We start from the raw sequence: 23,138 nt of genomic DNA, 5'->3' as shown, positions 1-23,138 counted from the left end.
TCTGTATCTCATCTCCCTCCCCTCTCTCTCTTTCCCCCCCTCCTCTCATTCTCCTCTCCCCTCTCTCTCTTCTTTCCCATCCTCTCTCTCTCATCCCTTCTCTCTCCCCCCTGTATCTTCTCTCCTTTTCTTTCCCCTCCATCTCATCTCCCTCCCCTTCTCTCTTCTCCCCCATCTCTCCTCTCATCTCCCTCCCCTTCTCTTTCTTTCCCCCATCCTCTCCTCTCATCTCATCTCCCTCCCCTTCTCTTCTTTCCCCATCCTCTCCTCTCATCTCCCTCCCCTTCTCTCTTCTTTCCCCCATCCTCTCCTCTCATCTCCCTCCCCTTCCCTTTTCTTTCCCCCATCCTCTCCTCTCATCTCCCTCCCCTTCTCTCTTCTTTCCCCCATCCTCTCCTCTCATCTCCCTCCCCTTCTCTTTTCTTTCCCCCATCCTCTCCTCTCATCTCATCTCCCCTCCCCTTCTCTCTTCTTTCCCCCATCCTCTCCTCTCATCTCCCTCCCCTTCTCTTTCTTTCCCCCATCCCTCCCCTCTCATCTCTCCTCCCCCTTCTCTCTCTCTTTCTGTATCCCCATCCTCTCCTCTCATCTCCTCCCTCTCTCTCTTTCTTTCCCCCATCCTCTCCTCTCATCTCCCTCCCCTCTCTCTTCTTTCTTCCTTTCTCTTTCCCTCCCCTTCTCTCTCTCCCCCTCCTCCTCTCATCTCCTCCCCCTCTCTCTTCTTTCCCCCATCCTCTCCTCTCATCTCCCTCCCCTTCTCTTTTCTTTCCCCATCCTCTCCTCTCATCTCCCTCCCCTTCTCTCTTCTTTCCCCCATCCTCTCCTCTCATCTCCCTCCCCTTCTCTCTTCTTTCCCCCATCCTCTCCTCTCATCTCCCTCCCCTTCTCTCTTCTTTCCCCCATCCTCTCCTCTCATCTCCCTCCCCTTCTCTCTTCTTTCCCCTCCTCTCATCTCCTCTTATCTCCCCTCCCCTTTCCTCTTCTTTCCCCTCCCCTCCTCTCATCTCCCTCCCCTTCTCTCTTCTTTCCCCTCCTCTCATCTCCTCTTATCTCCCCTCCCCTTCCCTCTTCTTTCCCCTCCCCTCCTCTCATCTCCCTCCCCTCCCCTCCCCTCCCCTCCTTTGGTTCTTGCAACACAGATCTCTGCAGTGTGATTACAACTAACTCTGATAGGAAACTACAGTGTCTGGAATTCAACTGAACCCACCATAGCATTGTTTCCCTTGTTTTCACACTACTGCTACACACACATTTCTGATTAGGAAAACTGGAAGCATCTACCTCACTGTGTAAATGAAATGACTCCCTAACAACAGTACTTCTCTTTCAGCAGATTGCATGAAAGTGTGACTCAAAGGAAAATCACAAATCAGAACGTGGTGGTTGTTCGTCTGACTAACCTTCCTCTCTCTCTCTCTCTCTCTCTCTCTCTCTTTCTCTCTCTCTCTCTCTCTCTCTCTGTCTCTCTCTCCTCCTCCTCCTCTTCCTCTGTCGGATCACCTCATATAGAGGTGTTAGTGGGAGGAGCTCTCTCCATGACCCTGTGCCTGCTGACCACACCCAGATTCCCCCTAACCCCGCCCTCCAGCATGGCGCTGTCACTCTGGCTGCTGTGTACCTGTGCTGTCACCTCCCTGCTCATCGCCCCCTCTGCTCAAGGTTGGTACTGCACTGCATCCTCCCAATCCTGTCAATGTACCAATGGGTTTACATTGTGTGTGCGTGTGCATGTGTGTGCGTGTGTGTGTGGACAGATTGTTACTTCTCATAATAATTGAATATGAATAACATGGTGACTCTATGTGAAGGAAGGTTAAAAGGTACTGGCTTGCTGAGTAAGCCAGAGGTCATGGATGAAGAAGGTTTTATGAAGCAGCTTGTAGGTGGGAGTGCCAGGTGTGTGTTTCCATGCAGGTCGTTGTTGTCTCAGTGTGTAATCAATCAATCAACTTTATTTTATAAAGCCATTTTTACAAGCAGATGTCACAAAGTGCTATACAGAAACCCACTCTAAAATCCCAAACAGCAAGCAATGCAGATGTAGAAGCAGGATGGCTAGGAAAAACTCCCTAGAAAGGAAGGAATTTAGGAAGAAGAACAAGGCTCTGAGGAGTGCCCAGTCCTGTTCTGGCTGTGCCGGGTGTACATGGCCATGAAGGCCATGAATGTCCATGATGGTTGGTCATGTTGTGTGAGGGGGATCCCTGCATGTAATGGTGCCATATGTGGAACCTCTCACAATGTGCCATGAGAGCGTGTGTGTGTGTCCCTGCACCACCTGCATGTGTGTGTGTGTGTCCGCACCGCCTGCATGTGTGTGTGTCCCCGCACCGCCTGCATGTGTGTGTGTGTGTGTGTCCGCACCGCCTGCATGTGTGTGTGTGTGTGTGTGTGTCCGCATCGCCTGCATGTGTGTGTGTGTGTGTGTCACCGCACCGCCTGCATGTGTGTGTGTGTCCCCGCACCGCCTGCATGTGTGTGTGTGTGTGTGTGTTTGTCCGCACCGCCTGAATGTGTGTGTGTGTGTCCCCGCACCGCCTGCATGTGTGTGTGTGTGTGTGTGTGTCCGCATCGCCTGCGTGTGTGTGTGTGTGTGTGTCACCGCACCGCCTGCATGTGTGTGTGTGTCCCCGCACCGCCTGCATGTGTGTGTGTGTGTGTGTGTTTGTCCGCACCGCCTGCGTGTGTGTGTGTGTGTCCCCACACCGCCTGCATGTGTGTGTGGGTGGGTGCCAGCTGGTTTAACTCCAGCAGCAGGTGACCTGTTTGGGCCACAGTGGTGCTGCAGGGTGTGTGTGGCGGGGAAGATGGGGGAGGTAGAGCTAAAGGGACGGGGAGGTGTTGAGGGATGTCCTGTTAGTACCCTTCCACACAGACAGCTGTGTGCTCTCAGTTAGGACACTGAGAGTAGAGAGGGAGGGAGGGAGGGAGGGATATGGTGGAGGAAGAAAGAGAAAGAGAGAAAAAACAAGGTTAATGTTAGGCGCTGTAAGATTCAGAGATGAGTAGGGAAGAGAGGGAGGGATGAAGAGAAAGAGAGAGAAATCCAGAAGAAAGCCGTTAGACACAGTGCACAGAGCCGGCGCAGGATATCCTGGACCGAAGAGACGCACTGGAGACCAGGAGCGCAGAGCAGGCGCAGGATATCCTGGACCGAAGAGACGCACTGGAGACCAGGAGCGCAGAGCAGGCGCAGGATATCCTGGGCCGAAGAGACGCACTGGAGACCAGGTGCGCTGAGCCGGCACAATCCGCGCACAGGGCTGTGGATGTGTACCGGAGACACAGTATGTGTAACCGCAAAGCATGGTGCCTGAAGGGTCACACGCTCCTCAAAGCGACTGTCTTGCTCCAGACTCCAACCCCTCCAAACTCTTTTGTCCCTCTCCACTGCCAACCACTCCTCGCTCAAACAGTCCAAGAATTCCTCCTCAGTCTCGGATCCCTCTGCACCGACGCCCACGTCATCTGCCGCACCCCCCCAAAAAAAAACCTCCTGACAGAGCTGGTGTAACTGAGTCCAATTTTCTATGGGATTGTGATGGCCACTCCAATACCTTGACTTTGTTGTCCTTAAGCTATTTTGCCACAAATTTGGAAGTATGCTTGGGGTCATTGTCCATTTGGAAGACCCATTTGCGACCAAGCTTTAACTTCCTGACTGATGTCTTGAGATGTTGCTTCAATATATCCACATAATCCACATAACTCCTCCCTATATTTGTTTTATTCACTGCCCTAGCATATTCCACCAATCCGGATGTCCTAGCCGTGTCTGAATCCTGGTTTAGGAAGACCACCAAAAACCTTGAAATTTCCATTCCTACTATAACATTTTCCGACAAGATAGAACTGCCAAAGGGGGCTGTGTTGCAATTTACTGCAAAGATAACCTGCAGAGGTCTGTCTTACTATTCAGGTCTGTACCCAAACAATTTGAGCTTCTACTTCTAAAAATTAACCTTTCCAGAAACAAGTCACTCACTGTTGCCGCCTGCTATAGACCGCCCTCTGCCCCCAGCTGTGCCCTAGACACCATATGTGATTCGATTGCCCCCCAACTATCTTCTGAGCTCGTGCTGCTAGGTGACCTAAACTGGGACATGCTTAACACCCCGGCCATCCTACAATCTAAGCTTGATGCCCTCAATCTCACACAATTTATCAATGAACCTACCAGATATAACCCCAAATCCGTAAACACGGGCACCCTCCTAACTAACTCACCCTCCAAATACACCTCTGCTGTTTTCAAACAAGATCTCAGCGATCACTGCCTCATTGCCTGCATCTGTAATGGGTCTGCGAGCAAACGACCACTCCTCATCACTGTCAAATGCTCCCTAAAACACTTCTGCGAGCAGGCCTTTCTAATCGACCTGGCCAGGGTATCCTGGAACAACACTGACCTCATCCCGACAGTTGAGGATGCCTGGTTATTCTTTAAAAGTGCCTTCCTCACCATCTTAAATGAGCATGCCCCATTCAAAAAATGTAGAACCAGGAATAGATATAGCCCTTGGTTCACTCCAGACCTGTCTGCCCTTGACCAGCACAAAAACATCCTGTGGCGTTCTGCATTAGCATCGAATAGCCCCCGTGATATGCAACTTTTCAGGGAAGTTAGGTACCAATATACACAGGCAGTTAGGAAAGCTAAGGCTAGCTTTTTTAAACAGAAATTTGCCAAACCAACCCTCGGGAAACTGACCATCCTACCGATCCTTGACTTCGGCGATGTCATCTATAAAATAGCCACCAACACTCTACTCAGCAAACTGGATGTAGTCTATCACAGTGCCATCTGTTTTGTCACCAAAGCCCCATATACTACCCACACTCCAGCAGGTATATCTCACTGGTCACCCCCAAAGCCAATTCCTCCTTTGGTCGCCTTTCCTTCCAGTTCTCTGCTGCCACTGACTGGAACGAACTGCAAAAATCACTGAAGCTGGAGATTCCCATCTCCCTCACTAGCTTTAAGAACCAGCTGTCAGAGCAGCTCACAGATCACTGCACCTGTTCATAGCCCATCTGTGTACAGCCCATCTATCTACCTCATCCCCATACTGTATTTATTTATTTTGCTCCTTTTGCACCCCAGTATCTCTACTTGCACATCCATCTTTTGCACATCTACCATTCCAGTGTTTAATTGCCATATTGTAATTACTTTGCCACCATTACTTTGCCAACTGCTATGCTTTATCTTGGCCAGGTCGCAGTTGCAAATGAGAACTTGTTCTCAACTAGCCTACCTGGTTAAATAATGGTGAAATTAAAAATAAAATAAAAATGTTTTTCCTACCTCTTGATTCCATCTATTTTGTGAAGTGCACCAGTCCTTCCTGCAGCAAAGCATCCCCACAACATGATGCTGCCACCCCCGTGCTTCACGGTTGGATGGTGTTCTTTGGCTTGCAAGCCTCTCCCTTTTTCCTCCGAACATAACGATGGGCATTCTGACCAAACAGTTCTATTTTTGTTTCAACAGACCAGAGGACATTTCTCCAAAACGTATGATCTTTGTCCCCATGTGCAGTTGCAAACCGTAGTCTGGCTTTTTTATGTATGTTTTGAAGCAGTGGCTTCTTCCTTGCTGAGCGGTCTTTCAGGTTATGTCGTTCATAGTACGTTCAAAGTACGTTCATCTCTAGGAGACAGAATGCGTCTCCTTCCTGAGCGGTATGACAGCTGCGTGGTTCCATGGTGTTTATACTTGCGTACTATTGTTTGTACAGATGAACGTGGCACCATTTGCTCCCAAGGATGAACCAGACTTGTGGAGGTCTACAATTTTTTTTTATCTGAGGTGTTGGCTGATTTCTTTAGATTTTCCCATGATGTCAAGCAAAGAGTCACTGAGTTTGAAGGTAGGCCTTGACATACAGCCACATGTACACCTGCATTGACTCAAATTATGTCAATTAGCCTATCAGAAACTTCTAAAGCCATAACATAATTTTCTGGATTTTTCCAAGCTGTTTAAAGGCAGTCAACTTAGTGTATGTAAACTTCTGACCTACTGGAATTGTGATACAGTGAATTCTAAGTGAAATAATCTGTCTGTAAACAATCGTTGGAAAAATTACTTGTGTCATGCACAAAGTAGATGTCCTAACCGACTTGCCAAAACTATAGTTTGTTAACAAAAAATTTGTGGAGTGGTTGAAAAACAAGTTTTAATGACTCCAATCTAAGTGTATGTAAACTTCCGACTTCAACTGTATATTCATAATATGACATTTGTAATGTCTTTATTCTTTTTTAACTTCTGTGAGTGTAATGCTTATTGCTCATTTTTTTTGTGTATTTCACTTTAGTATATTATCTACTTCACTTGCTTTGGCAATGTTAACATATGTTTCCCATGCCAATAAGCCCCTTGAATTGAACATGAATTGAATTGAATTGAGAGAGAGTGCGAGAGAGAGAGAGAGAGAGAGAGAGAGTACATTTTTATTGTTTATTTCCCTTTATATATTCACTTCATATATTATCTACCTCACTTGCTTTGGCAATGTTAACACATGTTTCCCATGCCAATAAAGCCCTTGAATTGAATTTAATTGAGAGAGAGTGAGTGAGTATGAGAGAGAGAGAGAGAGAGAGAGAGAGAGAGAGAGAGAGAGAGAGAGAGAGAGATGTGTGTTCTTGCTAGAGGTTGATTGTGCAGGTGTGATTTTAATGTGAGTGGGTGTTTGCTTGCTGATGTGTTCTCTCTCTCTCTCTCTCTCTCTCTCTCTCTCTCTCTCTCTCTCTCTCTCTCTCTCTCTCTCTCTCTCTCTATCTCTCTCAATTCAATTCAATTCAAGGGGCTTTATTGGCATGGGAAACATGTGTTAACATTACCAAAGCAAGTGAGGTAGATAATTTACAAAAGTGAAATAAACACACTCTCTCTCTCTCTCTCTCTCTCTCTCTCTCTCTCTTTCTCTCTCTCAATTCAATTCAAGGGGCTTTATTGGCATGGGAAACATGTGTTAACATTACCAAAGCAAGTGAGGTAGATAATTTACAAAAGTGAAATAAACACACTCTCTCTCTCTCTCTCTCTCTCTCTCTCTCTCTCTCTCTCTCTCTCTCTCTCTCTCTCTCTCTCTCTCTCTCCCTCTCTCTGTCTCTCTGTCTCTCTCTCTCTCTCTCTCTCTCTCTCTCTCTCTCTCTCTCTCTCTCTCTCTCTCTCTCCCAGTCTCTCTGTCTCTCTCTCTCTCTCTCTCAGTCTCTCTGTCTCTCTCTCTCTTTAATTTGACAGGTTTTGCTGCATTGTATTTATGTGATGTACTCAGTGTTGCATTGGATACCACCTGATTTATCAACTGTGTGTATGTGTTTGTTGCACGCTTGCTCGTGTTTGTCTGCAGACTGTGTGTGCGTGCGTGTATGTGTGTGTTGCTCGCTTGCTCGTGTTTGTCTGCAGACTGTGTGTGTGTGTTTCTCGCTTGCTCGTGTTTGTCTGCAGACTGTGTGTGCGTGCGTGTATGTGTGTGTTGCTCGCTTGCTCGTGTTTGTCTGCAGACTGTGTGTGTGTGTTTCTCGCTTGCTCGTGTTTGTCTGCAGACTGTGTGTGTGTGTTTCTCGCTTGCTCGTGTTTGTCTGCAGACTGTGTGTGTGTGTTTCTCGCTTGCTCGTGTTTGTCTGCAGACTGTATGTGTGTGTTTCTCGCTTGCTCGTGTTTGTCTGCAGACTGTGTGTGTGTGTTTCTCGCTTGCTCGTGTTTGTCTGCAGACTGTGTGTGTGTGTTTCTCGCTTGCTCGTGTTTGTCTGCAGACTGTATGTGTGTGTTTCTCGCTTGCTCGTGTTTGTCTGCAGACTGTGTGTGTGTGTTTCTCGCTTGCTCGTGTTTGTCTGCAGACTGTATGTGTGTGTTTCTCGCTTGCTCGTGTTTGTCTGCAGACTGTGTGTGTGTGTTGCTCGCTTGCTCGTGTTTGTCTGCAGACTGTATGTGTGTTTCTCGCTTGCTCGTGTTTGTCTGCAGACTGTGTGTGTGTGTTTCTCGCTTGCTCGTGTTTGTCTGCAGACTGTGTGTGTGTGTTTCTCGCTTGCTCGTGTTTGTCTGCAGACTGTATGTGTGTGTTTCTCGCTTGCTCGTGTTTGTCTGCAGACTGTGTGTGTGTGTTGCTCGCTTGCTCGTGTTTGTCTGCAGACTGTGTGTGTGTGTTTCTCGCTTGCTCGTGTTTGTCTGCAGACTGTATGTGTGTGTGCCGCCCACATCTGTGTGTGAGAGCCTCCAGCTGTCTGTGACCTGGCACTAGAGAAGTATTAATAATGCATTAATAATCAACTGAGTGTTAAATATGTTCTGCCCTGAGCACAGGCACAGCGTTTGATTGGACCAAATGAAGAAAACCCTTTCTGATGGTTCCATCGATCAACTCCCCTGGCTGTGTTACAGAAGCACACACACAACCACACACACACGCACACAAACATACACACCCAGAGGTTAACTTTCAGAGTGCTGTTTACTGTAGTGTGAGAGGGAGAGAGGGATGAAAGAGTGAGGGGGGAGGGGGAAAAGGAAAGGCAAACGGAGAGAGAGGTAAATAATGATGGGGAAGAGAGAGGTAGAAGGAATACAGAGGTAGAGGGAAGAGAGCGGGAGAGGGAAGAGAGAGGTAGAGGGAATAGAGGTAGAGGAAGAGAGGGGTAGAGGAAGAGAGAGGTAGAGGGAAGAGAGAGTTGGAGGGAAGAGAGAGGTAGAAGAAGAGAGAGGTAGAGGGAAGAGAGGTAGAGGGAAGAGAGAGGTAGAGGGAAGAGACAGGTAGAGGGAAGAAAGAGGTAGAGAGAAGAGAGAGTTGGAGGGAAGAGAGAGGTAGAAGAAGAGAGAGTTTGAGGCAAGAGAGAGTTAGAGGGTAGAGATAGGAAGAGGGAAGAGACAGGTAGAGGGAAGAAAGAGGTAGAGGGAAGAGGGAGGTAGAGGGAAGAGAGAGGTGGAGGGAAGAGAGAGGTAGAGGGAAGAGACAGGTAGAGGGAAGAGAGAGGTAGAGGGAACAGACAGGTAGAGGGAAGAGACAGGTAGAGGGAAGAGAGAGGTAGAGGGAAGAGACAGGTAGAGGGAATAGACAGGTAGAGGGAAGAGACAGGTAGAGGGAAGAGACAGGTAGAGGGAAGAGAGAGGTAGAGGGAACAGACAGGTAGAGGGAAGAGAGAGGTAGAGGAAGAGCAAGCTAGAGGGAAGAGAGAGGTAGAGGAAAGAGACAGTTAGAGGGAAGAGACAGGTAGAGGGAAGAGACGGGTAGAGGGAAGAGAGAGGTAGAGGAAGAGCAAGGTATATGGAAGAGACAGGTAGAGGGAAGAGACAGGTAGAGGGAAGAGAGAGGTAGAGGAAGAGCAAGGTAGAGGGAAGAGAGAGGTAGAGGGAACAGACAGGTAGAGGGAAGAGACAGGTAGAGGGAAGAGACAGGTAGAGGGAAGAGAGGGGAATAGGGAAGAGAGGGGAATAGGGAAGAGAGAGCTAGAGGGAAGAGAGGGGAATAGGGAAGAGAGAGCTAGAGGGAAGAGAGAGGTAGAGGGAAGAGAGGGGAATAGGGAAGAGAGGGGAATAGGGAAGAGAGAGGTACAGGGAAGAGAGAGGAATAGGGAAGAGAGAGGTAGAGGGAAGAGAGAGGTAGAGGGAAGAGAGGGGAATAGGGAAGAGAGGGGAATAGGGAAGAGAGAGGTAGAGGGAAGAGAGGGGAATAGGGAAGAGAGAGGTAGAGGGAAGAGAGGGGAATAGGGAAGAGAGAGGAATAGGCAAGAGAGAGGTAGAGGGAAGAGAGAGGTAGAGGGAAGAGAGAGGTAGAGGGAAGAGAGGGGAATAGGGAAGAGAGAGGTAGAGGGAAGAGAGAGGTAGAGGGAAGAGACAGGTAGAGGGAAGAGAGAGGTAGAGGGAAGAGAGGGGAATAGGGAAGAGAGAGGTAGAGGGAAGAGAGAGGTAGAGGGAAGAGAGAGGTAGAGGGAAGAGAGAGGTAGAGGGAAGAGAGAGGTAGAGGGAAGAGAGAGGTAGAGGGAAGAGACAGGTAGAGGGAAGAGAGAGGTAGAGGGAAGAAAGGGGTAGAGGGAAGAGAGGGGAATAGGGAAGAGAGAGGTAGAGGGAAGAGAGAGGTAGAGGGAAGAGACAGGTAGAGGGAAGAGAGAGGTAGAGGGAAGAGAGGGGTAGAGGGAAGAGAGGGGTAGAGGGAAGAGAGGGGAATAGGGAAGAGAGAGGTAGAGGGAAGAGACAGGTAGAGGGAAGAGAGAGGTAGAGGGAAGAAAGGGGTAGAGGGAAGAGAGGGGAATAGGGAAGAGAGAGGTAGAGGGAAGAGAGAGGTAGAGGGAAGAGACAGGTAGAGGGAAGAGAGGGGAATAGGGAAGAGAGAGGTAGAGGGAAGAGAGAGGTAGAGGGAAGAGAGAGGTAGAGGGAAGAGAGAGGTAGAGGGAAGAGACAGGTAGAGTGAAGAGAGAGGTAGAGGGAAGAGAGGGGAATAGGGAAGAGAGAGGTAGAGGGAAGAGAGAGGTAGAGGGAAGAGACAGGTAGAGGGAAGAGAGAGGTAGAGGGAAGAGAGGGGAATAGGGAAGAGAGAGGTAGAGGGAAGAGAGGGGAATAGGGAAGAGAGAGGTAGAGGGAAGAGACAGGTAGAGGGAAGAGACAGGTAGAGGGAAGAGAGAGGTAGAGGGAAGAGAGGTAGAGGGAAGAGACGGGTAGAGGGAAGAGAGGTAGAGGGAAGAGACGGGTAGAGGGAAGAGAGGGAATAGGGAAGAGAGAGGTAGAGGGAAGAGAGGGAATAGGGAAGAGAGAGGTAGAGGGAAGAGACAGGTAGAGGGAAGAGACAGGTAGAGGGAAGAGAGAGGTAGAGGGAAGAGACAGGTAGAGGGAAGAGAGAGGTAGAGGGAAGAGAGGTAGAGGGGATAGAGAGGGGAATAGGGAAGAGAGGGGAATAGGGAAGAGAGAGGAATAGGGAAGAGAGAGGTAGAGGGAAGAGACAGGTAGAGGGAAGAGAGAGGTAGAGGGAAGAGAGGTAGAGGGGATAGAGAGGGGAATAGGGAAGAGAGGGGAATAGGGAAGAGAGAGGTAGAGGGAAAGAGAGGTAGAGGGAAGAGAGAGGTAGAGGGAAGAGAGAGGTAGAGGGAAGAGAGAGGTAGAGGGAAGAGAGAGGTAGAGGGAAGAGAGAGGTAGAGGGAAGAGAGAGGTAGAGGGAAGAGAGGGGTAGAGGGAAGAGAGGGGTAGAGGAAGAGAGAGGTAGAGGAAGAGAGAGGTAGAGGGAAGAGAGAGGTAGAGGGAAGAGAGGTAGAGGGGATAGAGAGGGGAATAGGAAGAGAGAGGTAGAGGGAAGAGAGAGGTAGAGGGAAGAGAGAGGTAGAGGAAGAGAGAGGTAGAGGGAAGAGAGAGGTAGAGGGAAGAGAGAGGTAGAGGGAAGAGAGAGGTAGAGGGAAGAGAGAGGTAGAGGGAAGAGAGAGGTAGAGGGAAGAGAGAGGTAGAGGGAAGAGAGAGGAATAGGGAAGAGAGGGGAATAGGGAAGAGAGTGGAATAGGGAAGAGAGAGGTAGAGGGAAGAGAGAGGTAGAGGGAAGAGACAGGTAGAGGGAAGAGAGAGGTAGAGGGAAGAGAGGGGAATAGGGAAGAGAGAGGTAGAGGGAAGAGAGGGGAATAGGGAAGAGAGAGGTAGAGGGAAGAGACAGGTAGAGGGAAGAGACAGGTAGAGGGAAGAGAGAGGTAGAGGGAAGAGAGGTAGAGGGAAGAGACGGGTAGAGGGAAGAGAGAGGTAGAGGGAAGAGACGGGTAGAGGGAAGAGAGGGGAATAGGGAAGAGAGAGGTAGAGGGAAGAGAGGGGAATAGGGAAGAGAGAGGTAGAGGGAAGAGACAGGTAGAGGGAAGAGACAGGTAGAGGGAAGAGAGAGGTAGAGGGAAGAGACAGGTAGAGGGAAGAGAGAGGTAGAGGGGAAGAGAGGTAGAGGGATAGAGAGGGGAATAGGGAAGAGAGGGGAATAGGGAAGAGAGAGGAATAGGGAAGAGAGAGGTAGAGGGAAGAGACAGGTAGAGGGAAGAGAGAGGTAGAGGGAAGAGAGGTAGAGGGGATAGAGAGGGGAATAGGGAAGAGAGGGGAATAGGGAAGAGAGAGGTAGAGGGAAGAGAGAGGTAGAGGGAAGAGAGAGGTAGAGGGAAGAGAGAGGTAGAGGGAAGAGAGAGGTAGAGGGAAGAGAGAGGTAGAGGGAAGAGAGAGGTAGAGGAAGAGAGAGGTAGAGGGAAGAGAGGGGTAGAGGGAAGAGAGGGGTAGAGGAAGAGAGAGGTAGAGGAAGAGAGAGGTAGAGGGAAGAGAGAGGTAGAGGGAAGAGAGGTAGAGGGGATAGAGAGGGGAATAGGGAAGAGAGAGGTAGAGGGAAGAGAGAGGTAGAGGGAAGAGAGAGGTAGAGGAAGAGAGAGGTAGAGGGAAGAGAGAGGTAGAGGGAAGAGAGAGGTAGAGGGAAGAGAGAGGTAGAGGGAAGAGAGAGGTAGAGGGAAGAGAGAGGTAGAGGGAAGAGAGAGGTAGAGGAAGAGAGAGGTAGAGGGAAGAGAGAGGAATAGGGAAGAGAGGGGAATAGGGAAGAGAGGGGAATAGGGAAGAGAGAGGAATAGGGAAGAGAGGGGAATAGGGAAGAGAGGGAATAGGGAAGATAGAGGAATAGGGAAGAGAGAGGAATAGGGAAGAGAGAGGAATAGGGAAGAGAGAGGAATAGGGAAGAGAGAGGGAATAGGAAGAGAGGGAATAGGGAAGAGAGGGAATAGGGAAGAGAGGGAATAGGGAAGATAGAGGAATAGGGAAGAGAGGGAATAGGGAAGAGAGGGGAATAGGAAGAGAGGGGAATAGGGAAGATAGAGGAATAGGGAAGAGAGGGGAATAGGGAAGAGAGAGGAATAGGGAAGAGAGGGGAATAGGGAAGAGAGGGGAATAGGGAAGAGAGGGGAATAGGGAAGAGAGGGGAATAGGGAAGATAGAGGAATAGGGAAGAGAGGGGAATAGGGAAGAGAGGGGAATAGGGAAGAAGGGGAATAGGGAAGAGAGGGAATAGGGAAGATAGAGGAATAGGGAAGATAGAGGAATAGGGAAGAGAGAGGAATAGGGAAGAGAGAGGAATAGGAAGAGAGGGGAATAGGGAAGAGAGGGGAATAGGGAAGAGAGGGAATAGGGAAGAGAGGGAATAGGGAAGATAGAGGAATAGGGAAGATAGAGGAATAGGGAAGATAGAGGAATAGGGAAGAGAGAGGAATAGGAAGAGAGAGGAATAGGAAGAGAGGGAATAGGGAAGAGAGGGGAATAGGGAAGAGAGGGGAATAGGGAGAGGGGAATAGGGAAGAGAGGGAATAGGGAAGAGAGGGGAATAGGGAAGAGAGGGGAATAGGGAAGAGAGAGGAATAGGGAAGAGAGGGGAATAGGGAAGAGAGGGAATAGGGAAGAGGGGAATAGGGAAGAGAGGGGAATAGGGAAGAGAGGGGAATAGGGAAGAGAGGGGAATAGGGAAGAGAGGGGAATAGGGAAGAGAGGGGAATAGGGAAGAGAGGGGAATAGGGAAGAGAGGGGAATAGGGAAGATAGAGGAATAGGGAAGAGAGAGGAATAGGGAAGAGAGAGGAATAGGGAAGAGAGGGGAATAGGGAAGAGAGGGGAATAGGGAAGAGAGAGGAAGAGGGAAGAGAGGTAGAGGGGATAGAGAGGGGAATAGGGAAGATAGAGGAATAGGGAAGAGAGGGGAATAGGGAAGAGAGGGAATAGGGAAGAGAGGGAATAGGGAAGATAGAGGAATAGGGAAGAGAGGGAATAGGAAGAGAGGGGAATAGGGAAGAGAGGGGAATAGGGAAGAGAGGGGAATAGGGAGAGAGAGGAATAGGGAAGAGAGGGGAATAGGGAAGAGAGAGGAATAGGGAAGAGAGGGGAATAGGAAGAGAGAGGAATAGGGAAGAGAGGGGAATAGGGAAGAGAGAGGAATAGGGAAGAGAGGGGAATAGGGAAGATAGAGGAATAGGGAAGATAGAGGAATAGGGAAGATAGAGGAATAGGGAAGAGAGGGGAATAGGGAAGAGAGAGGAATAGGGAAGAGAGGGGAATAGGGAAGAGAGAGGAATAGGGAAGAGAGGGGAATAGGGAAGAGAGAGGAATAGGGAAGAGAGGGGAATAGGGAAGATAGAGGAATAGGGAAGATAGAGGAATAGGGAAGATAGAGGAATAGGGAAGATAGAGGAATAGGGAAGAGAGGGGAATAGGGAAGAGAGGGGAATAGGGAAGATAGAGGAATAGGGAAGATAGAGGAATAGGGAAGATAGAGGAATAGGGAAGATAGAGGAATAGGGAAGAGAGGGGAATAGGGAAGATAGAGGAATAGGGAAGATAGAGGAATAGGGAAGATAGAGGAATAGGAAGATAGAGGAATAGGGAAGAGAGGGAATAGGGAAGAGAGGGAATAGGGAAGAGAGGGGAATAGGGAAGATAGAGGAATAGGGAAGAGAGAGGAATAGGGAAGAGAGAGGTAGAGGGAAGAGAGGTAGAGGGGATAGAGAGGGGAATAGGGAAGATAGAGGAATAGGGAAGAGAGGGGTATCCTGATGTTGGCTCCTTCCTGTGCTGACTGTTAGACTAGACATCAGTACCAGTCTAATCACTACTTATTCCAGACCTACAGGATCACCAAGCTCTGCTCCTCTACAGCGCTCCACACTCCACTACGCATCCTAATGTTAATCCCAAACTCTAACATTTACCCCAAACATGCACAATTCCTACATTTTAAATGTACCCCTAACCAGAACTGGGCTTAAATAGTATTTGTTTGATTGAACCTGCCTGGAGTGTCATATCGGCGCGGTTTGCACTTTTGGGGCTATTCCATTGGTTCCCTTGTGCCAGGCATGCTCAATCAAGTGCAGATAACATCTAACACATGTAAATGTAATGTAAACGTTATGTTTACCCTACACATACAAATAGGCCTACCACTAACATGCTAAATGTGTACCCTTACACTATAATGTTTACATTCTGCCAGATATTGTAGATGTTAAATGATTCAATTGAAGTAAGGGAATTGTGAAATCTGGTCAGCAGTACCAAAAATATATTTATTGTGAGTAGATATAAAGTAACCAACACTAAAACACACCCATACCAACCGTCTTACACACACTCCCTGTCCCAGTCTCAACATATTGACATGCCTACCCTGTCCTGCTGATTCCACACACCACTAGTTACAAATGTAGAGCCGAGAATGAGCCGTGTTGTGTTCTGAAAGCCCATTAGGCCTGGTTAATGTGGCAGGAAAGCATCACTTCCAATCGCAGGCAGCTGCACTACATACACATGATGAAGGCCAGACACCCAGCGCAGATTTAGCTACCGCACTGTGAGGCGAGGCACTGTGTGTGTGTGTGTGTGTGTGTGTGTGTGTGTGTGTGTGTGTGTGTGTGTGTGTGTGTGTGTGTGTGTGTGTGTGTGTGTGTGTGTGTGTGTGTGTGTCGCTGGTGGCGGCGTGGGCCATTACCAGGCCGTTAGCGTGTGTGTGTGTGTGTGTGTGTGTGTGTGTGTGTGTGTGTGTGTGTGTGTGTGTGTGTGTGTGTGTGTGTCGCTGGTGGCGGCGTGGGCCATTACCAGGCCGTTAGCGTGCGTGTGTGTGTGTGTGTGTGCGAGTCCCATCCGTCTGGATGCGGCCCAGCCCCAGCTGACTGGTGGAAGCGTTTGCTCTCAGATCAGTCTGTGGAAAGGCCTCCAGTCCCTTACTGCACACATCTTCCTCTTCCCCTTTTCCTCCCTCCCTTCTCTCCCTTTGTATATGCTCTTATCCAGAGAGACTTACAGCCTTGCTCAGGGGCACATCGGCAGATTCTTCACGTAGACGGTTAGGGGACTCAAACCAGTGACTTTTCGGTTTCTGGCCCAACCGCTGGGCTGCCTGCTGCCCATGGTTCCATCTATTTCCCTTTAGAGTGGAGATCTGTAGGATCTATATATTGATGGTAATCTATGGTAGTGCTTTTGTGATAGATCTCATGGGGAGACCAACCATCATCTCCTGTTGATCCTGCTGTTTCTCCCTTTCCTCCCCTCCTGCCTCCCCTTTTCTATCTTGTTACGATCTCTGCTTCATACTAGTGCTCTGTTCTCCATGCCTCCTCTCTCATTTTCATCCAATCTCTCTGCTTGCTCTCTTCACTCCAATCTCTCGCTGTCTCTCTCTCCCCTGTCCCCTCATCCCCCTCTCCCTGCTTCGTGACTTCCACTCTCAGCTACCACAGCTACCCCTACTCCTGTCCTCTCCCCTCCACTCCGCCTATTCTATTCAATTCAATTGAAGGGCTTTATTGTCATGGGAAACATGTTAACATTGCTAAAGCAAGTGAACTAGATAATATACATAAGTGAAGGAAACAATACATATTAACAGTAAACATTACACTCACAAAAGTTCCAAAAGAATAAAGACATTACAAATCTCATATTATGTGCAAATAGTTAAAGTACAAAAGGGAAAATAAATAAACATAAATATGGGTTGTATTTGTAATGGTGTTTGTTCACAAATATTGCTGCTGTGATGGCACACTGTGGTATTTCACTAAATAGATATGGAAGTTTATCAAAATTTGATTTATTTTCAAATTCTTTGTGGGTTTGTGTAATCGGAAGGAAATATGTGTATCTAATATGGTCATACATTAGGCAGGATGTTAGGAAGTGCAGCTCAATTTCGGCCTCATTTTGTGGGCAGTGTGCACATAGCCTGTCTTCTCTTGAGAGCCATGTCTGCCTACGGCGGTCTTTCTCAATAGCAAGGCTATGCTCACTGAGTCTTACTGGGAATTTTACAGCTCTTTTCTGGATTTAGATAATAAGCATGTATCGGCCTAATTCTGCTCTGCTTGCATTATTTTGTGTTTTACGTTGTACACAGAGGATATTTTAGCAGAAATCTGCAAGCAGAGTCTCAGATTGGTGTTCGTCCCATTTTGTAAATTCTTGGTTGGTGAGCGGACTCCAGGCCGCACAACCATAAAGGGCAATGGGCTCTATGACTGATTCCCTCTGTCCCTCCTCCCTCTATCTACCCTCTCCCTCTGTCCCTCCTCCCTCTATCTACCCCCTCCTTCCATCCATTCTCCCTCTATCTACCCTCTCCCCCTGTCCCTCCTCCCTCTATCTACCCCCTCCTTCCATCCCTTCTCCCTCTATTTACCCTCTCCTTCCATCCCTTCTCCCTCTATCTACCCTCTCCCTCTGTCCCTCCATCTACCCTCTCCCTCTGTCCCTCCTCCCTCTATCTAACCCCTCCTTCCATCCCTTCTCCCTCTATCTACCCCCTCCTTCCATCCCTTCTCCCTCTATCTACCCTCTCCCTCTGTCCCTCCATCTACCCTCTCCCCCTGTCCCTCCTCCCTCTCTCTCTCCCTGGTGGTGGTCCTGCGCTCTTCAAAGCCCTTGGCTGAGAGCAGTAGATCACAGAGAGACTGTGTGAGTGAAAGGTTAATGGATGGCCTTTGAACATATATTGGGAGGTGGGGGCAGAGTGGTGAGGGAGGGGGAGACGCTGGGCCGGCGTAGGTGTGTTCTTTCAAATCGTTCTTTGAAGATGCCGCTGGCCGCTCTCATGTCCCTGCTCCAGTGTGTGTGTGTGTGTGTGTCTGTGTGGTTTGTAAGTAAATTACACTGGGGACAGGGGACTATGTTCCTGTGAACTGGTGTTAAATAAAGATGGCGTCGACAGAGAGGGCCGCCTTGCTTCTAGTCCTTAAGAAACTTTAAAGTACTTTGTTTTTATGTATTATTTCTTACATTGTAAGCCCAGAAAATCTTAAGTGTTATTACATACACTACCAGTGAAAAGTTTTAGAACACCTACTCATTCAAGGGTTTTACTTTATTTTTACTATTTTCTACATTGTAGAATAATAGTGAAGACATCAAAACTATGAAATAACACATATGGAATCATGTAGTAACCAAAAAAGTGTTAAACAAATATTTGAGAGTCTTCTACTAGCCACTGTTTGCCTTGATGACAGCTTTGCACACTTGGCAGTCTCTCAACCAGCTTCACCTGGAATGCTTTTCCAACAGTCTTGAAGTAGTTCCCACATATGCGGAGGGGCAGGTAGCCTAGTGGTTAGAGCTTTGGACTAGTAACCGAAAAGTTGCAAGATCAAGTCTCCAAGCTGACAAGGTAAAAATCTGACGTTCTGCCTCTGAACAAGGCAGTTAACCCACTGTTCCTAGGCCATCATTGCAGAATCACTGAAGAATGCTGTGGTAGCCATGCTGGTTAAGCGTGCCTCTAAATCACAGAGAGCGTCACCAGCAAAGCATACAGTGTCACCTACACCATAACACCTCCTCCTCCATGCTTTACGGTGGGAAATACACATGCGGAGATCATCCGTTCACCTACACCATAACACCTCCTCCTCCATGCTTTACGGTGGGAAATACACATGCGGAGATCATCCGTTCACCTACACCATAACACCTCCTCCTCCATGCTTTACGGTGGGAAATACACATGCGGAGATCATCCGTTCACCCACACCATAACACCTCCTCCTCCATGCTTTACGGTGGGAAATACACATGCGGAGATCATCCGTTCACCTACACCATAACACCTCCTCCTCCATGCTTTACGGTGGGAAATACACATGCGGAGATCATCCGTTCACCCACACCCCGTCTCAAAAAGACATGGCGGTTGGAACCAGAAATCTCAAATTTGTACTCCAGACCTACGGACAAATTTCCACTAGTCCAATGTCCATTGCTCATGTATCTTGGTCCAAGCAAGTCTCTTCTTATTATTGGTGTACTTTAGTTGTAGTTTCTTTGCAGCAATTCAAACCTGAAGGCTTGATTCACACAGTCTCCTGTGAACAGTTGATGTTGAGATGTGTCTGTTACTTGAACTCAGTCAAGCATTTATTTGGGCTGCAATGTCTGAGGTTGGTAATTCTAATGAACTTATCCTCTGCAGCAGAGGTAACTCTGGGTCTTCCATTCCTGTGGCGGTCCTCATGAGAGACAGTTTCATCATAGTGCTTGATGGTTTTTGCCACTTCACTTGACATTTTCCGTATTTCCGTATTTTCCGTACAGATCTTCATGTCTTAAAGTAATGATGGACTGTCGTTTCTCTTTGCTTATTTGAGCTCTTCTTGCCATAATATGGATTTACCAAATCTTCTGTATACCAACACTACCTTGTCACAACACAATTGGCTCAAACACATTAAGAAGGAATGAAATTCCACAAATTAACTTTTAAGAAGGCACACTTGTTAATTGAAATGCATTCCAGGTGACTATGTCATGCAGCTGGTTGAGAGAATGCCAAGAGTGTGCAAAGCTGTCATCAAGGCAAGGGTGGCTATTTGAAGAATTTCTAATTAAAAATATATTATGATTTGTTTAACACTTTTTTAGTTAGTACATGATTCCATATGTGTTATTTCATAGTTTTGATGTCTTCACTATTATTTTACAATGTAGAAAATTGTAAAAAATAAAGAAAACCCTTGAATTAGTAGGTGTTCTAAGTCTTTTCACTGGTAGTGCACAGCCGGGAAGAACTACTGGATATCAGAGCGACGTCAACTTCCCATCACTACGACCAGGTATACGACTTTCCCGAACTTGTCCGAACCACCCAGTGAATCTGAACTGATTCCTGAGGCTGACCCAAAACAACGTTGCTGCAGAAGAGGTAGCTGGAGCAGCCTTCTGGTCAGACTTCGGAGGTGCGCACACCACCCACCGCTTCCGACTATATTATTCGCTAATGTCCAGTCTCTAGATAACAAGGTAGACGAAATTAGGGCAAGGGTTGCTTTCCAGAGAGACATCAGGGCTTGTAACATACTCTGTTTCACGGAAACATGGCTCTCTCGGGATATGCTGTCGGAGTCGGTACAGCCACCAGGATTCTTTGTGCATCGTTCCGACAGAAATAAACTTTCCGGGAAGAAGAAGGGTAGATTTATGATTAACGAATCATGGTGTAATTGGAACAACATACAGGAAATCAAGTCCTTTTGTTCACCTGACCTAGAATTCCTCACAATCAAATGCAGTCCATATTCTCGTTGGTTATTGTCACAGCCGTGTATATCGCCCCTCAAGCCAAAACATCGACGGCCCTCAAGGAACTTCACTGGACTTTATAACAACTGGAAACCATATATCCTGAGGCTGCATTTATTGTAGCTGGGGATTTTAACAAAGCAAATTTCAGAATAAGGCTACCTAAACTCTATCAGCATATTGATTGTAGCACTTGTGCGGGCAATACACTGGATCACTGCTACTCGAACTTCCATGATGCATACAAGGCCCTCTCCCGCCCTCCCTTTGGCAAATCTGACCACGACTCCATTTTGCTCCTCCCTTCCTATAGGCAGAAACTCAAACAGGATGTACCTGTCAGGACCCGGTTACGAACCCAGGTCTCCGGAGTGAGAAACAGTCACTAAACCAACTGAGCCACGAATAGTCAGCAGAACCCAGAAGATGAGGCAGACACAGCAGTACTTGAGACGGTGTATTTAATGAAGTAAAAAGTGAAGTTCTTCAGGAAAACATGTAACTCCACAACCTCAAAAGGAATTCCACAAGAACAAAGGCAATCCTCCAAGACAAAAAGGCAAATCCACAAGGTGGAAGGCACAGCACAAAAAGCCTCAAAAGATACTCAAAAACAAACAAACAAGAACAAAAAACAGAACTCCACAAGAGAGTCCACCGGGATCAACAAGAGCTCACAGAGTACTAGGGCTGGGTGCTAACATACAAACACAGAGCAAAGAACTGAGTAAAACAAAGGGTTTAAATACAATCAGGGGAAATGAGGCACAGGTGCAAATAATAATCGGGATCAAGGGAAAACAAAAGGTCAAAAGGCACAATGGGGGCATCTAGTGACCAAAAACCTGAACAACCCTGGCCAAATCCTGACAGTACCCTTAACAAGGACTATTCAACGCTGTGCTGACCAATCGGAATCCACGCTTCAAGATTGTTTTTATCACTCGAACTTGGATATATTCCTGGTAGCCTCCGAGAATAATATTGATTTATACGCTGATTCTGTGAGTGAGTTTATAAGGAAGTGCATGTTGTACTCACTGTGACTATTAAAACCTACCCTAACCAGAAACAGTGGATAGATGGGGGCATTCGTGCAAAACTGAAAGCGCAAACCACCGCATTTCACCATGGAAAGTTGACTGGAGATATGGCCGAATACAAACAGTGTAGTTATTCCCTTCGCAAGGCAATCAAACAAGCGAAATGTCAGTATAGAGACAAAGTGGAGTCGCATATCAATGGCTCAGACACGAGACACATGTGGCAGGGTCTACAGACAATCACAGACTACAAGAAGAAAACCAGCCACGTCACGGACACCGACATATTCAATCTCTCCCTTTCCCAGTCTGCTGTCCCCACATGCTTCAAGATGGCCACCATTGTTCATGTACAAAAGAAGGCAAAGTTAACTGAACTAAATGACTATTGCCCTGTAGCACTCACTTCTGTCATCATGAAGTGCTTTGAGAGACTAGTTAAGGATCATATCACCTCCACACTACATGTTACCCTAGACCCACTTCAATGTGCGTACCACTCCAATAGGTCCACAGACGATGCAATCACCATCACACTGCTCTATCCCACCTGGACAAGAGGAATACCTATGTAAGAATGCTGTTCACCCCCTATCCAAATCGACGGGACAGCAGTGGAGAAGGTGGAAAGTTTTAAGTTCCTTTGCGTACACATCACAGACAAACTGAAATGGTCCACCCACACAGACAGTGTGGTGAAGAAGGCGCAACAGCATCTCTTCAACCTCAGGAGGCTGAAGAAATTTTTGCAGATGCACAATTGAGAGCATGCTGTCGGGCTGCATCAATGCCTGGTACGGCAACTGCACCGCCCATAACCACAGGGCTCTCCAGAGGGTGGTGCGGTCTACACCGGGGGCAAACTACCTTCCCTCCAGGACACCTACAGCACCCGATGTCACAGGAAGGCCAAAAAGATCATCAAAGACAACAACCACCCAAGCCACTGCCTGTTCACCCAGCTACCATCCAGGAGGCGAGGTCAGTACAGGTGCATCAAAGCTGGGACTGAGAGACTGAAAAACAGCTTTTATCTCAAGGCCATCAGACTGTTAAACAGCCATCATTGACACATTGAGGCTGCTGCCTACATACAGACTTGAAATCATTGGCCATTTTAATAAATGGATCACTAGTCACTTTAATAATGTCACTTTAATAATGTTTACATATCTTGCATTACTCATCTCATATGTATATACTGCATTTTATACCATCTATTGCATCTTGCCAATGCCGCTCTGTTATTGCTCATCCATATATTTATATGTATATAGTATTATTCTATTCCTTTACTTAGATTTGTGTGTATTAGGTAGTTGCTGTGGAATTGTTAGATTACATGTTAGATATTGCTGCACTGTCAGAACTAGACGCACAAGCATTTAGCTACACTCGCAATAACATCTGCTAACCATGTGTATGTGACCAATAATATCTGCTAACCATGTGTATGTGACCAATAACATCTGCTAACCATGTGTATGTGACCAATAATATCTGCTAACCATGTGTATGTGACCAATAACATCTGCTAACCATGTGTATGTGACCAATAACATCTGCTAACCATGTGTATGTGACCAATAACATCTGCTAACCATGTGTATGTGACCAATAACATCTGCTAACCATGTGTATGTGACCAATAATATCTGCTAACCATGTGTATGTGACCAATAACATCTGCTAACCATGTGTATGTGACCAATAACATCTGCTAACCATGTGTAGGGGGGGATAAGGAAAACAAGAACAATTTTGAAAAGTCTGGATTTTTTTAATACCATGAATTTGTTAAAATGCTATTTTAGGCTTAAAGGTTTAGGCTTTTGTGTTAAGGTTAGGGTTAGTTTTAGGGTTAGGAGTTAGAGTTAGGTTAATGGTTAGGGTTAGGTTTATGCTTAGGTTAAGGGTTAGGGATAGGTTTTGGGGTTAGGGAAAATAGGGTTAGAGTTTGCACATGTGTGTGTGTTTTTATGTGTGCGTGTGGGTTTGTATGTGTGTGTGTGTGCATGTCTGTTGGTGCCCTCTGTGTTTGCATGT

At 47.4% G+C, this 23,138-nt stretch overlaps 1 protein-coding gene across 49 annotated transcripts in view; it reads left to right on the top strand.

Annotated features, from left to right (window-relative positions):
• Window positions 1-23,138, top strand: part of LOC118376256 (adhesion G protein-coupled receptor L1) — a 326,381-nt gene that overhangs the window by 165,373 nt on the left and 137,870 nt on the right. For all 49 annotated transcript variants that reach the window (XR_008136747.1, XR_008136723.1, XR_008136709.1 and 46 more), the window contains one exon: window positions 1,510-1,659. Coding sequence is in view for 2 of the 49 variants with exons in the window: in XM_052519291.1 (XP_052375251.1) it covers window positions 1,536-1,659 (124 nt within the window). In the remaining 47 variants the exon portion in view is untranslated. The remainder of the gene's footprint in view (window positions 1-1,509; window positions 1,660-23,138) is intronic.

The sequence above is a fragment of the Oncorhynchus keta genome, chromosome 5 (assembly GCF_023373465.1).
Source record: "Oncorhynchus keta strain PuntledgeMale-10-30-2019 chromosome 5, Oket_V2, whole genome shotgun sequence".
NCBI lineage: Eukaryota > Metazoa > Chordata > Actinopteri > Salmoniformes > Salmonidae > Oncorhynchus > Oncorhynchus keta.
Note: the sequence above shows the minus strand (reverse complement) of the source record. Positions and strands in the feature narration are given on the sequence as shown.